Source organism: Callorhinchus milii, unplaced genomic scaffold (assembly GCF_018977255.1).
Source record: "Callorhinchus milii isolate IMCB2004 unplaced genomic scaffold, IMCB_Cmil_1.0 Scaffold1472, whole genome shotgun sequence".
NCBI classification, from domain to species: domain Eukaryota; kingdom Metazoa; phylum Chordata; class Chondrichthyes; order Chimaeriformes; family Callorhinchidae; genus Callorhinchus; species Callorhinchus milii.
Window position 1 is genome coordinate 30 of NW_024706213.1, and position 12,736 is coordinate 12,765.

General features: G+C 52.3%; 1 protein-coding gene, 1 long non-coding RNA gene and 1 other non-coding gene across 3 annotated transcripts; 2 read left to right on the plus strand and 1 right to left on the minus strand.

Moving 5' to 3' along the window:
- Nucleotides 1-714: 714 nt before the first annotated feature.
- Nucleotides 715-7,897, minus strand: LOC121852833. The gene is made up of 2 exons (XR_006086245.1): nt 7,834-7,897; nt 715-4,158 (listed from the first exon to the last, which is right to left on the minus strand). It is a non-coding gene; the product is annotated as an uncharacterized LOC121852833 (long non-coding RNA).
- Nucleotides 7,548-10,778, plus strand: rapsn (receptor-associated protein of the synapse, 43kD). The gene is made up of 2 exons (XM_042346720.1): nt 7,548-8,259; nt 10,658-10,778. Exons 1-2 carry the CDS (start codon nt 7,576-7,578, stop codon nt 10,772-10,774), a joined length of 801 nt encoding a protein of 266 aa, XP_042202654.1. The 5' UTR covers nt 7,548-7,575; the 3' UTR covers nt 10,775-10,778.
- Nucleotides 10,779-10,929: 151 nt separating this feature from the next.
- trnaa-agc lies at nt 10,930-11,001 on the plus strand. The gene has a single exon. It is a non-coding gene; the product is annotated as a tRNA-Ala (tRNA).
- Nucleotides 11,002-12,736: the final 1,735 nt, after the last annotated feature.

The following is a 12,736-nucleotide window of genomic DNA, read 5'->3' on the forward strand; positions in this document are numbered from 1 at the left end:
GGGGGGGGCACAGGCTGATGGCACAGCTGAGGGGGGGGCACAGGCTGATGGCAGTGAGGGGGGGCGGTGAGGGGGGGGGGGCACAGGCTGATGGCAGTGAGGGGGGGGGCGGGCGTGAGGGGGGGGCACAGGCTGATGGCAGTGGGAGGGTGGGGGGGGGGGCACAGGCTGATGGCAGTGAGGGGGGGGCACAGGCTGATGGCAGTGAGGGGGGGGCACAGGCTGATGGCAGTGAGGGGGGGGCACAATAATTACTGTGCTTTTTCTTTGGCCATAAACTCTTTAATGCCGGATGTCCTCACATTCTCACTTGCACCAAATTAAATCAAATGGGACTGAGTTTTGGTGGTTACCTGAGGAAACAAATTCATGTTGAACCTAATGCAGTTCAAGAGAAAACATTTTTTAAGATGGAAAAATTCACTGAAAGCTCACGGCTACACTCGCTCGTCCAACATTCTTATTGGTTAAATGATTCATTATTTGAGTTTGTGCGGAATAAGTCTCTCTCACTCTTAATCTGTGTTTGGGACTTGAGTTTGTAGCTATTGCAATTTTACATCATTTGATCTTTACAGATCTTCTCCGACATTGATAGTGTTGTGTCTCTGACAATCGTGACAAGTTCTGTGTCTGTTACTATTTGTCATTTCCTTTTTTCAATTTTCTTTTGAGTTTGAAATCGGTAAAAGATGCAGATGCTTTATTGTCCTCATTGCTTTCCTCTCTCCATTACCTTCTGATCACTGAGGTCGAAGTCTCTAATGTCAAACTTGTATGTGTGCAAACTCATGTGTTTGTGCTCTCAGCTGTGGTCGTTATTCCAGTCTCTCGTAGTTGATCATTTGTTGATTTGATTTTTTTTCCTTTTCCTTTTTTATGGCGTTGTGTAACTTCGTTCTTCTCCCTCTCTGGTTTGTTTTTGTTTTCTAGATCTCTTCGTGCCGTTTGTTCATCGTTTGCGCAGCATGTTGCTGTGGCGTCCACCTCACCGTCCGTCCACTCGTTGTCTCTGATGCTTGACCTCTACTGACCTTTGACCTTGTTTTGACCTTATCAAATTGATGTATTTCATAACTTTCTGTGCTGCCAACCGGTGCTAGAAGGGTAGCTTTAAACCAATATATAAAAGATTTAAATTTAAATCTTGTTTAAGAGTCTATTTTTCTAGAAATTCTTAAGTAAATTGCAGCGTTTTGATGCTTATTTCTACTCCTTTTTGAGGAGCAACCTGTCTAGCACATGCAGAGAGTTTGTATCTCGTAATAAGCAGCCAATCAACTTAGAAAGATGGCTTCTGTCTCGTTTGTTTTCTACTTTTTCTTTGAAGTGTCTAGGAGCGTTTGTCACATTTTGCTGTAAGGAGGATGGGGTTGTGATGTGTTCTCATGCTCCGTGGGTGGCGGTGTAAGTTTTACTTTCCCATATCCCACAGTAACATCAGTAGAGAAACGCTAGACATTTTTTTCAGTGTCCAAAAAATGTTTTTTGTGGGTTTTTGGCACTCATTTGTGGTTAGAATTGTTGTCTGGAATATAAATTTAACAGAAAAAAACTATGTTTAATGTTGTCTGAAGTTTGTGTGTATATTCTGCATGTACTGTATCTGCACTAAAATCCTCAGCAAAATGTGATGTGACTTGTTTAACTCGATTTAGTGCCAAGCGTTATTTGCATGTTACAGCCTTTTTCTCACTTTGTAGAGCTTTTCTGTCTTCCTGACTAAATTTACTGTTTGATAAAGTGCAAACAATATTAAACATAGAGTTGATGAGGTTTAAAGAAAAGTATATTTTTGAATTGTTTTGTGGCAAATAGCCCACTCAGATAAGATAATCCCCACCTGCATCAAACCAGCAACAAAAGCATTAACAGAATTACCCTGTGAAGGAAGTCACTGAGAAAGCTCTGGCTCCGTGGCTGTGACTGAAATGCATGTGCAATCAAGGTCCAAAGCAGCGTCAGGTGCAGGTCAGAAATTAGCACTGACTCCGTGTCTCGCCATTTGCATTTTAATATTTTTTGGAAGCTTTGCCTCAGGTGACTCGCAATTTTGGAATGTAAAACATTTGCCAAAAATGCCCTTGAATGTTTTTTTGGGTGGCAGGAGGAGAGGGTGTTCCCCACATAGCTTTCAAAATGGAAACAATTGTTTATGGATGAGGAAAAGCACTGATGGATTCACTGCAGCAGCTAAAATATTTTTGTTATACATGTAACTGGTTCGGGATTAGGCTGAATTCAGCCTAATTCTGGTTTGTAAATATATCACTATGTCGTTTCTTCCATCTTATGAGTGGCAACCATCCCTGGATAACATCCAAACACGTACTCTGATTCAGATTGTGTTAGCAATGCTAAACTGATTGCCAGTGAGTTACAGTTGTGGATGAACAATTGTGATAAAGAACTAATTAATGCTCCATCACCCTCATTGAACCATATTTGAGAATGTCCACTTTGGCTTTACCCCAGATTGGCAGGACATTGTATTCTGCAATACACTCCTACACAGATTTGATTAATATGATCTCCTCACTGACTTTTCAGTAAGTACATGTCTGAATATTGTAATCGCTCTATTTTATCCACGTTGCACTTTTTCACTTCTCCTTTTGGTCTCCACAATATATCCACTTGCACAGACTCAGCAATGTAGCCACTCAACCCTGCTGCTTGAGCAGACACCAAAGGCCCTCTTCCCTGGAATTTTTTTCTTGCTTGCTAACCCTTCCCCCCCCAGGAATTCTGAGTGAGTAGGGAACATCACTGTATAGGAGTTATGTGAATAATGGTTGAGACTGAAAACAATTGAAGCTTTTGCCTCCAATTTTCTTGTTAGCTTCTGACACCTTCTATTTAGGAATGGTGCTTTGTGGCTCGCAAGCTTTGCCACTGCAATCAGTCACTTTGTAATTGGACAAGTTGCTGTGACAGATACTTCAGTGTGTATTGCAGTCAGTAAGGGTAACGGACAGTTTTGTCAGGTGAAGCCTCCATGCACGTTTTACAGCTGGGTTTGTCATTACTTTTAAATAGAGAGATTGTACCAACCTGAAAATAGATTGTTAAATAATTTTCTAGTATTCTATCCTTTTCTATAACCAGATGAACCCAGCAACAGAAAAAAGTCCCTAAATCCATTGCTATAGATTGCAATTGATTTAGTAGATCGTGGCTGTGTGTACAGCTTATGCTGTCTCTACAATCTTTACAAACCCCACCAGCAAACATCACATTTACATATTGTCCGATCCAACAAACATCAATGCACAAAGCGCTTGCGTGATGTACTGAAGACCTTGATTGCTGCACAAAGCTGGGGTTACTAGTTGTCTCCTGTAGTCGGTGCGTGACTCCGATAAATCTTGGCTGTATTTTGAGTACCAACATTGCTAAGACCTTCCTGCTTTGAATGTAGATTTTCAGCCCCTAAGTATATTTCCACCTCGATCAGAATCTTGTTTGTGTTTTGGGGGAAAGAGTGGATTTAGAAAATGTAATTGCCATTTTGTCTTTTGATAATGTAAAGAATTGAAGAGGTATGTCAGTGACTGATTTTCCAAATCTTGCTGCTTTTGTGAGTTAAAAAACAAAACTATTAAAACCTGTGGGCTTTTTTTATTGGTACAAACGGATTGTATTTAACACTAGGTTTTGTACAATGTTGCCTTTTATACTAAGACTGTAAAACAATTTAACAATGTGAACTTTACAGACATTTAGAATTTGCCACTATGACCAAATCTTTATTGCAGTAAATGCAGATATTCTGTAAAGTCTCATTAATGAAAAATGCTTTTTTTGCAAAATGTCATTATCTTGTGTGATTTTTTTGTGATGTAATCTTGATAAAATTATGGAATTAATAAAAAAAACTTGTAAAGTTGCTTTGAAGCAAACAGTTTCTGTAGAGGAATGGCCAGATGTTGCTAGTTTGAATAAAGCAGGTATTTGTTTAAGATTTTTCCTACTATTTTTGTCTTGACTGGGGTACTGAGTTGTTTTACCTGCACACACTGATTCGCAGTCCTTTTGTATGAAAGTGTGGTACCTCCTTGTTTAGTATTTACTATTAAACAGTTTGAGGAAATCCTGTCTCGGCTTGTTTTCTCTGCATATTTCAGAAATGTGTAGAAACTGACACGGACTTGGACCCTGCCAACACACAGCAGCATCACTTCATTTGGAATTTGAGTACAAATGTAGCACTTGTTCTAGCCCCTAAAATAACCACTAAAAGATGTTTTTTATTTAGAAATCAAGGTAAAGTTTCAAATAATTTTAAATAGAGGATACACAATACAATTATGAGGAATGGAAGACTGATTGAAGAATAATGGAAGACTGATTGAAGAACAATACTGAGTTGTGCTGCTCACCACATGACTTACCAAGGAGTCCACCAAGTGAGGGATTAAACCTGCATTTGTCAGTCTAATCACCTACTAATTTACAAAAGGGAATTAAAATAATTAATTTTAATTATTTTAAATAAAAGGGAATTTTGTACACAAAAGGGAAGTGATGCTTAACTAATCTTTTAGAGTTTTTTGAAGATGTATCTCACAGGTTAGATAGGGGGGAACCGGTAGATGTAGTATATTTAGATTTTAAAAAGGCATTTGACAAAGTGCCACACAAAAGGCTATTGCACACGGTTAAGGCCCACGGGATTAATGGGAACATATGAGCACGGATTGAAGAGTGGCCAACGGGTAGAAAACAGAGAGTCGGGATAAACGGGTCATTCTCGAATTGGCAGAATGTGACTAGAGGAGTCCACAAGGATCAGTGCTGGGCCTCAGCTATTTACAATTCACATCAATGATCCAGACCAGGACATCGAATGTAACGTATCTAAATTCGCAGATGACACTAAACTCGGTGGGAGAGTAAGCTCTGAGGATGATGCAAAAAGATTGCAACGGTAATCTGCAACGATAGGCTCGGGGAGTGGGCGAGTAGGTGGCAGATGGAATTTAATGTGGGGAAGTGTGAAGTTATTCACCTCGGGAGAAAATAGAAAAACAGATTATTTTCTAGAGGGGGAGAGATTAGATAGTGTTAGTGCTCAGAGGGATTTTCGTGTCCTTGTACACCAGTCTCAAAAAGTTAGTTTGCAGATGCAGCAGCAACTAAGAAGGCGAACGGCAGTTAGTGTTCATTGCAAAAGGTTTAGAGTACAGGAGTAGGGAAGCCTCGCTGCAACTGTATAGGGCTTTGGTGAGAACGCACCGAGAGTAGTGTGCAGTTTTGGTTTCCTTATTTAAAAAAGGACACACTTGCCCTGGAGGGGGTGCAGCGTAGATTCACTCGGTTAGTGCCTGGGATGAGGGGACTGACCTATGAGGATAGGCTGAATAAACTGGGGCTGTATTCTCCAGAGTACTGAAGAATTAGGGGAGATCTTATTGAAACATATAAGATTCTTAAAGGGCTGATAAAGTAGACACTGAGGGTCTGTTTCCCCGGTGGGAGAATCTCTAACCTATAACCACGGGTCACAGTCTGAAAATTAAGGGTCTGCCTTTTAGAACAGAGTTGAGGAAACATTTCTTCACTCAGAGGACAGTGACTTTATGGAATTCATGTTGGTCATTCACTTCATGGCTGTTTGTGGGATGCTGTTGTGTACAAATTGGTTCTGGTTTCACCAGGGCTACCACATGGCACACACTGACCAGCTGACAGGGGCGGGTGGGGGGGGGACGGGGGCGGGTGGGGGGGGACGGGGGCGGGTGGGGGGGGGACGGGGGTGGGGGGACGGGGGCGGGGGGCGGGTGGGGGGGGACGGGGACGGGGGGGGCAGGGGCGGGGGGGCGGGGGGCGGGGCGGGGGCGGGTGGTGGGGGCGGGGGCGGGTGGGGGCAGGGGCGGGTGGTGGGGTGGCGGGGGGGGGGGGGGATGGACAGGGGCAGGTGGTGGGGTGGCGGGGGGGGATGGACAGGGGCAGGTGGCGGGGGGGGGGGGATGGACAGGGGCAGGTGGTGGGGTGGTGGGGTGGCGGGGGGGGGGGGATGGACAGGGGCAGGTGGCGGGGTGGGGGGGATGGACAGGGGCAGGTGGTGGGGGTGGCGGGGGGGGGGGGGGGGGATGGACAGGGGCAGGTGGCGGGGGTGGCGGGGGGGGGGGATGGACAGGGGCAGGTGGTGGGTGGTGGGGGTGGGGGATGGACAGGGGCAGGTGGCGGGGTGGTGGGGGGGGGGGATGGACAGGGGCAGGTGGTGGGGGTGGCGGGGGGGGATGGACAGGGGCAGGTGGTGGGGTGGCGGGGGGGGGATGGACAGGGGCAGGTGGTGGGGTGGCAGGTGGTGGGGGGGGGGATGGACAGGGGCAGGTGGCGGGGTGGCGGGGGGGGGGGATGGACAGGGGCAGGTGGCGGGGGGGGGATGGACAAGGGCAGGTGGTGGGGGGGGGGGGGGGTGGACAGGGGCAGGTGGCGGGGGGGGATGGACAGGGGCAGGTGGCGGGGGGGGATGGACAGGGGCAGGTGGCGGGGGGGGATGGACAGGGGCAGGTGGCGGGGGGGGGGGGATGGACAGGGGCAGGTGGTGGGGTGGGGGGTGGCGGGGGGGGGGGATGGACAGGGCAGGTGGCGGGGTGGGGGGGATGGACAGGGGCAGGTGGTGGGTGGGGGGGGGGGGATGGACAGGGGCAGGTGGCGGGGGGGGGGGGGGGGGGGGGGGATGGACAGGGGCAGGTGGTGGGGTGGTGGGGGGGGGGATGGACAGGGGCAGGTGGCGGGGTGGCGGGGGGGGGGGGATGGACAGGGGCAGGTGGTGGGGTGGTGGGGGGGGGGGGATGGACAGGGGCAGGTGGCGGGGTGGGGGGGATGGACAGGGGCAGGTGGTGGGGGGGGGGGGGGGGATGGACAGGGGGCAGGTGGCGGGGTGGGGGGGGGGGGGATGGACAGGGGCAGGTGGCGGGGTGGCGGGGGCGGGGGGATGGACAGGGGCAGGTGGCGGGGTGGTGGGGGGGATGGACAGGGCAGGTGGCGGGGGGGGGGGGGGGGGATGGACAGGGGCAGGTGGCGGGGGGGGGGGGGGATGGACAGGGGCAGGTGGCGGGGGGGGGGGGGATGGACAGGGGCAGGTGGTGGGGGTGGCGGGGGGGGGGGGGGGGATGGACAGGGGCAGGTGGCGGGGGGGGGGGGGATGGACAGGGGCAGGTGGCGGGGGGGGGGGGGGGATGGACAGGGGCAGGTGGGCGGGGGGGGGGGGGATGGACAGGGGCAGGTGGTGGGTGGTGGGGGGGGGGGGATGGACAGGGGCAGGTGGTGGGGTGGTGGGGGGGGTGGACGGGGGGGGGGGGGGGGGGGGGGGATGGACAGGGGCAGGTGGTGGGGGTGGGGGGGGGGGTGGACAGGGCAGGTGGCGGGGGGGGGGGGGGATGGACAGGGGCAGGTGGTGGGGGGGGGGGGGGGGATGGACAGGGGCAGGTGGCGGGGGGGGGGGGGGGGGGGATGGACAGGGGCAGGTGGTGGGGGGGGGGGGGATGGCAGGGGCAGGTGGCGGGGGGGGGGGGGGGGGGGGGTGGACAGTGGTGGGGCGGTGAGGGCCGCAGTGCCGCCGCCATGGGGCAGGACCAGACTAAGCTGCAGGTGGAGAAGGGGCTGAGGCTGTATCAGGCCAACGACACGGCGCGGGCCCTGGAGGTGTGGGACCGGGTCCTGGAGCGGAGCAATGACCCGCTCGGCCGCTTCCGAGCTCTCGGCTGCCTGATCACCGCGCACTCGGAGCGGGGCCGCTACCAGGACATGCTGCGCCTGGCCGTGCGGCAGGTGGAGGAGGCGCAGCGGCTCGGCGAGCCCGAGGCTCTGAGCGAGGCCTACCTGAGCCTGGCCCGGAGCAACGAGAAGCTCTGCCACTTCCACAAGGCCGTGTCCTACTGCCGGCGCTGCCTCGGGCTCCAGACCGCCCTCGGGCCGCTCCAGGGGCAGCTCTGCCTCAGCCTCGGCAACGCTTACCTCGGCCTCAGCAGCTTCCACCAGGCGCTGGAGTGCTATGAGAAGGCGCTTCGCTGCGCTCACTCCCGGGACGACAAGATGCTGGAGACGCGGGTCTGCTGCAGCCTCGGCGGCCTCTACACACAGCTCAAGGACTATGAGAAGGCGCTGTTCTTCCCGTGTAAAGCCGCCGAACTCGTCAGCGACTACGGCAAATGTTGGAGCCTGAAGTACCGCGGAATGAGTCAGTACCACATGGCCGAGGCCTACAGGAGGCTCCGCCGCCTCGGGGAGGCCATGGAATGTGGGGAGGTAGGAGCGGGTCACCGGAAACACGTCACTGTGATCAGCCGGGGTCTGACACACCCGGAAACACGTCACTGTATTTAAGAGTCTCCAAACCAAAGGTTCCTGTGTCCGGCCTGGTGGAGATTCCCGGGTGTCGGGATGGCGTTGGGATGGCGTCCTGTAGCTCAGTGGTTAGAGCACTCGCTTTGCAAGTGAGAGACCTGAGTTCAATTCCAGGCAGAGGGCCAAACCTTGGGCAAGTTTCCTTACTCCACACAGAGCCTAATAATAATCCCTCCAAAACAAAAAACAATAATCATTTGGTCATTTTCAATCTACGACTGTTTGTGGGACATTGCTGTGCGCAATTGGCTGCCGCGTTCGCCCACAAATATACAGTCAATTCACTTTACAGTGTGTTCTGTGAAGCGCTTTGGGACATCCTCCCGACGTGAAAAGCGCTATATCAAATGCAAGAATTATTATTATTATATTATTATGGCGTGGGTTGGGATGGCGTGGGTTGGGATGGCGTGGGTTGGGATGGGTTGGGATGGCGTGGGTTGGGATGGGTTGGGATGTCAGGCGCTGACACCATCAGCATCCAAGGCTGCACTCTCCACCTCTCAAAGCCAGTCAGGAACCTCGGCGTTTTGTTCGACCCTGAGCTGTCCTTTCTCCCTCACATCCGCACTACAACCGGCACCGCCTTCCATCACCTTCGGAACATCACCAGATTACGGCACTACCTCACCCCTCACGCGGCTGAAACCCTGGTCCACGCCTTTGTCACCTCAAGGCTGGACTATGGGAACTCTCTCCTCGCCGGCCTTCCCGGCCCTCCCTCCACACTGCAGGTCATTCAGAACTCTGCAGCTCGTGTACTGTCCCGCACCAGGCTTCGGGACCACATCACTCCACCCTCGCTCGCCTCCACTCGGCTCCCCACTCCCCCACGACGGATTGATTTCAAGATCCTCATCCTCACCTACAAGGCCATTCACGGCCTTGCTCCCTCCTACCTCTCCAACCTACTATCCCCCTACCTACCTGCCCGTACCCTCCGTTCCTCTGGCTCTGGTCTGCTCCACGTCCCCCGCCCCAACCGCCCTACCATCGGTGGTCGGGCCTTCAGCCTCTCAGCCCCAGGCTCTGGAACTCTATCCCCCAGTGCCTTCGCCTTGCTTCCTCCCTTTCCTCCTTCAAGGCCGGTCTCAAAACCTTTCTCTTTGACCGTGCCTTCAGCTCCCCTCTCGACTCTCTTCCCCCTCCTCGCTCCCTCCCTTCCCTCCCCTCACCCTGACCATTTCCCCCTCCTTGCTCCCTCCCTTCCCTCACCCTGACCATTTCCCCCCTCCTCGCTCCCTCCCTTCCCTCCCCTCCCCCTGACCATTTCTCCCCTGCTCGGGTCATGACCCAACTGTGCAGCGCCTTGGGACGTCCTCCTGACGTGAAAGGCGCTTTATAAATGGAATCTTGTTGTTGTTGTTGTTGTTGTTGTTGGGATGGCGTGGGTTGGGATGGGTTGGGATGGCGTGGGTTGGGATGGGTTGGGATGGGTTGGGATGGCGTGGGTTGGGATGGGTTGGGATGGCGTGGGTTGGGATGGGTTGGGATGGCGTGGGTTGGGATGGGTTGGGATGGGTTGGGATGGCGTGGGTTGGGATGGGTTGGGATGGCGTGGGTTGGGATGGGTTGGGATGGCGTGGGTTGGGATGGGTTGGGATGGGTTGGGATGGCGTGGATTGGGATGGGTTGGGATGGCGTGGGTTGGGATGGGTTGGGATGGGTTGGGATGGCGTGGGTTGGGATGGGTTGGGATGGCGTGGGTTGGGATGGGTTGGGATGGCGTGGGTTGGATGGGTTGGGATGGGTTGGGATGGCGTGGGTTGGGATGGGTTGGGATGGCGTGGGTTGGGATGGACACTCACTCCCAGCCTAGTTTTACAGAATGGCTGCACTGGAGTCTTAACAGCAAAGCTTGACATTTGGATCACTGTCTGGCAAGATTCCTGCTGCTTGTCCAGCTCAGGCCAACGTCCCCTATGTGGCTTTGGCTCACAAGGTAAACAGGAGTTGACTGGGAAGACTCCCTGCCACCAATGATTAGTCTGCCAATGAGCTAGGGTGGCTGGGTTGACATCAGCAGTGAGTGCCCCAGAATATTGCGGACCCGTCTGGCTCAGGAACCAGACTAGAGACCGGCATGGAGGATGAGCTAGATTCTGGTATTCCATTGCCAGGCATGTGACCTTGTAGCCAATTCAGCTTGAAGGAGACCTAAGGAGGATAGGCATGAGAGGGAAACACTGAATGGATTGCGCAGAGGGAGTTTTACTCGGTCTCTAACCTGTGTTTTCATTTATCTAGAAGTTGCTGCACAGCTAATGTGGATTGCTAAATTGCTAAATTTTCTTTGCAGGAATCAATGAAGATTGCACTGCTGCACGGTGACCGGCCCCTGCAGGCCCTCTGCCTGCTCTGCTTCGCTGACATCCACAGGAACAATAACGATGTTGACGTGAGGCATTCAATATGATTTCTGTGGCAGTCCTGGTAGTGTATGTGAGATTTCAGGAGAACTACATAGAACGTTCAGAAATACCTGCACAAACAAGGCTGTTCCACCAGTTTATTAGATCTTGCAGATTTTTTATTGATAATAATCCTTGTGTTTGATATGTAGTAACTGCAGGTCCTGTAGCTCAGTGGTTAGAGCACTTGCCTAGCAAGCGAGAGACCTGGGTTCAATTCCTGGCGGGGCGAAACGTTGGGCAAGTTTCCTTACTCCACACGCCTCTTTTTACCTAGCAGTAAGTTAGGCGATTGTTAGTCGATTGGCAGATCGCCTTTCCATGGATAATAATTGCTTCAAAAAAAAATTGATCTGTTTGTGGGGCACTGCTGTGCACTGAGTTTCACTCACAAAACATACAGTCAATTCACTTTAGATTATATTCTGTGAAGCGCTTTGAGACGTCTCAAAGATGTGATAAGGAGCTATAGCAAATGCAAGGATTATTATTATTATTTGTACCATGTACTATAAACAGCCAAGCGCTCTGAGAAGCAGTCCGGCATAGAGGGTGCTATATAAATCCAAGTTGTTGTTGTTTGTTGTTGAAGTGAATGGTCAATTTTATCTGGGGATATCAGCCAGGACACCAGCAAAAACTTCCTTCTCTTTTTGAATAGTAGCATGGGATCTTTTAATATCCATCGAACAGGCTGTTTGGAGATGATCCTAGATTTCAGGGTTTTGGTTTAAAGTTTAATTGGAAAGACAGCATCTCCAACATGTAGTACATTCCCATCACTGTATCAGGCTAGTCTGAGAATTCAAAGTACCAGTTGCCCCTTAATATCGTGACCTATCCATGTCTCTGTCTATCTCTCTTACAAACAACAACAACTTGCATTTATATAGCAAGTATTTGAAAATTTTGTGGTAAAATGTGCACTCAAGTGTTCTGGGTTTAGAATTTAAGGGAGCACAGGTGGCAGTTATACCAGGAGAAGCGGGTGGGTTTGGAGATGGTCCTATTTCAGGGGCAGAGAGTTGAAAATTGAGGAAATACACTCATTTAGAAGCTTGATGGCTGCATCAGGAATAAGCTATTGGCCTCCTTCCTCTGCTGTAAGGAATGTAACCTTCCAACAACAACAAGATTCCATTTATAGAGCGCCTTTCACGTCAGGAGGACGTCCCAAGGCGCTGCACAGTTGGGTCATGACCCGAGCATTGGGGGGAAATGGTCAGGGTGAGGGGAGGGAAGGGAGGGAGCGAGGAGGGGGTAGAGAGTCGAGAGGGGAGTTGAAGGCTCGGTCAAAGAGAAAGGTCTTGAGACCGGCCTTGAAGGAGGAAAGGGAGGAAGCGGCGAAGGCACTGGGGGATAGAGTTCCAGAGCCTCGGGGCTGAGAGGCTGAAGGCCCGCCCACCAATGGTAGGGCGGTTGGGGCGGGGGATGTGGAGCAGACCGGAGCCAGAGGAACGGAGGGTACGGGCAGGTAGGTAGGGGGATAGTACGTCGGAGAGGTAGGAGGGAGCGAGGCCGTGAATGGCCTTGTAGGTGAGCATGAGGATCTTGAAATCAATCCTCTGGGGGATGGGGAGCCAGTGGAGGCGAGCGAGGGTGGGAGTGATGTGGTCGCGGTGTCTGGTGCGGGACAGTACACGAATCAGTACAGAGTTCTGAATGACCTGCAGTGTGGAGGGAGGGCCGGGAAGGCCGGCGAGGAGAGAGTTCCCATAGTCCAGCCTTGAGGTGATAAAGGCGTGGACCAGAGTTTCAGCCGCGTGAGGGATGAGGTAGTGCCGTAGTCTGGCGACATTCCGGAGGTGATGGAAGGCGGTGCCAGTTGTGGTGCGGATATGGGGGAGAAAGGACAGCTCAGGGTCGAACAGAACCCCGAGGTTCCTGATGGCTTTGAGAGGTGGAGAGTGCGGCCTTGGAGCTGATGCTGTCAGTGCCTGAGGTGCGGAGGCGCTGACGTGAGCCAA

What these genes read in the sequence shown, in the direction of transcription:
- rapsn (XM_042346720.1), top strand. Translation starts at nt 7,576, where the DNA reads ATGGGGCAGGACCAGACTAAGCTGCAGGTGGAGAAGGGGCTGAGGCTG. An exon ending in AGGCCATGGAATGTGGGGAG is followed by an intron (nt 8,260 to 10,657) that starts GTAGGAGCGGGT and finishes TTTTCTTTGCAG; the next exon opens with GAATCAATGAAGATTGCACT.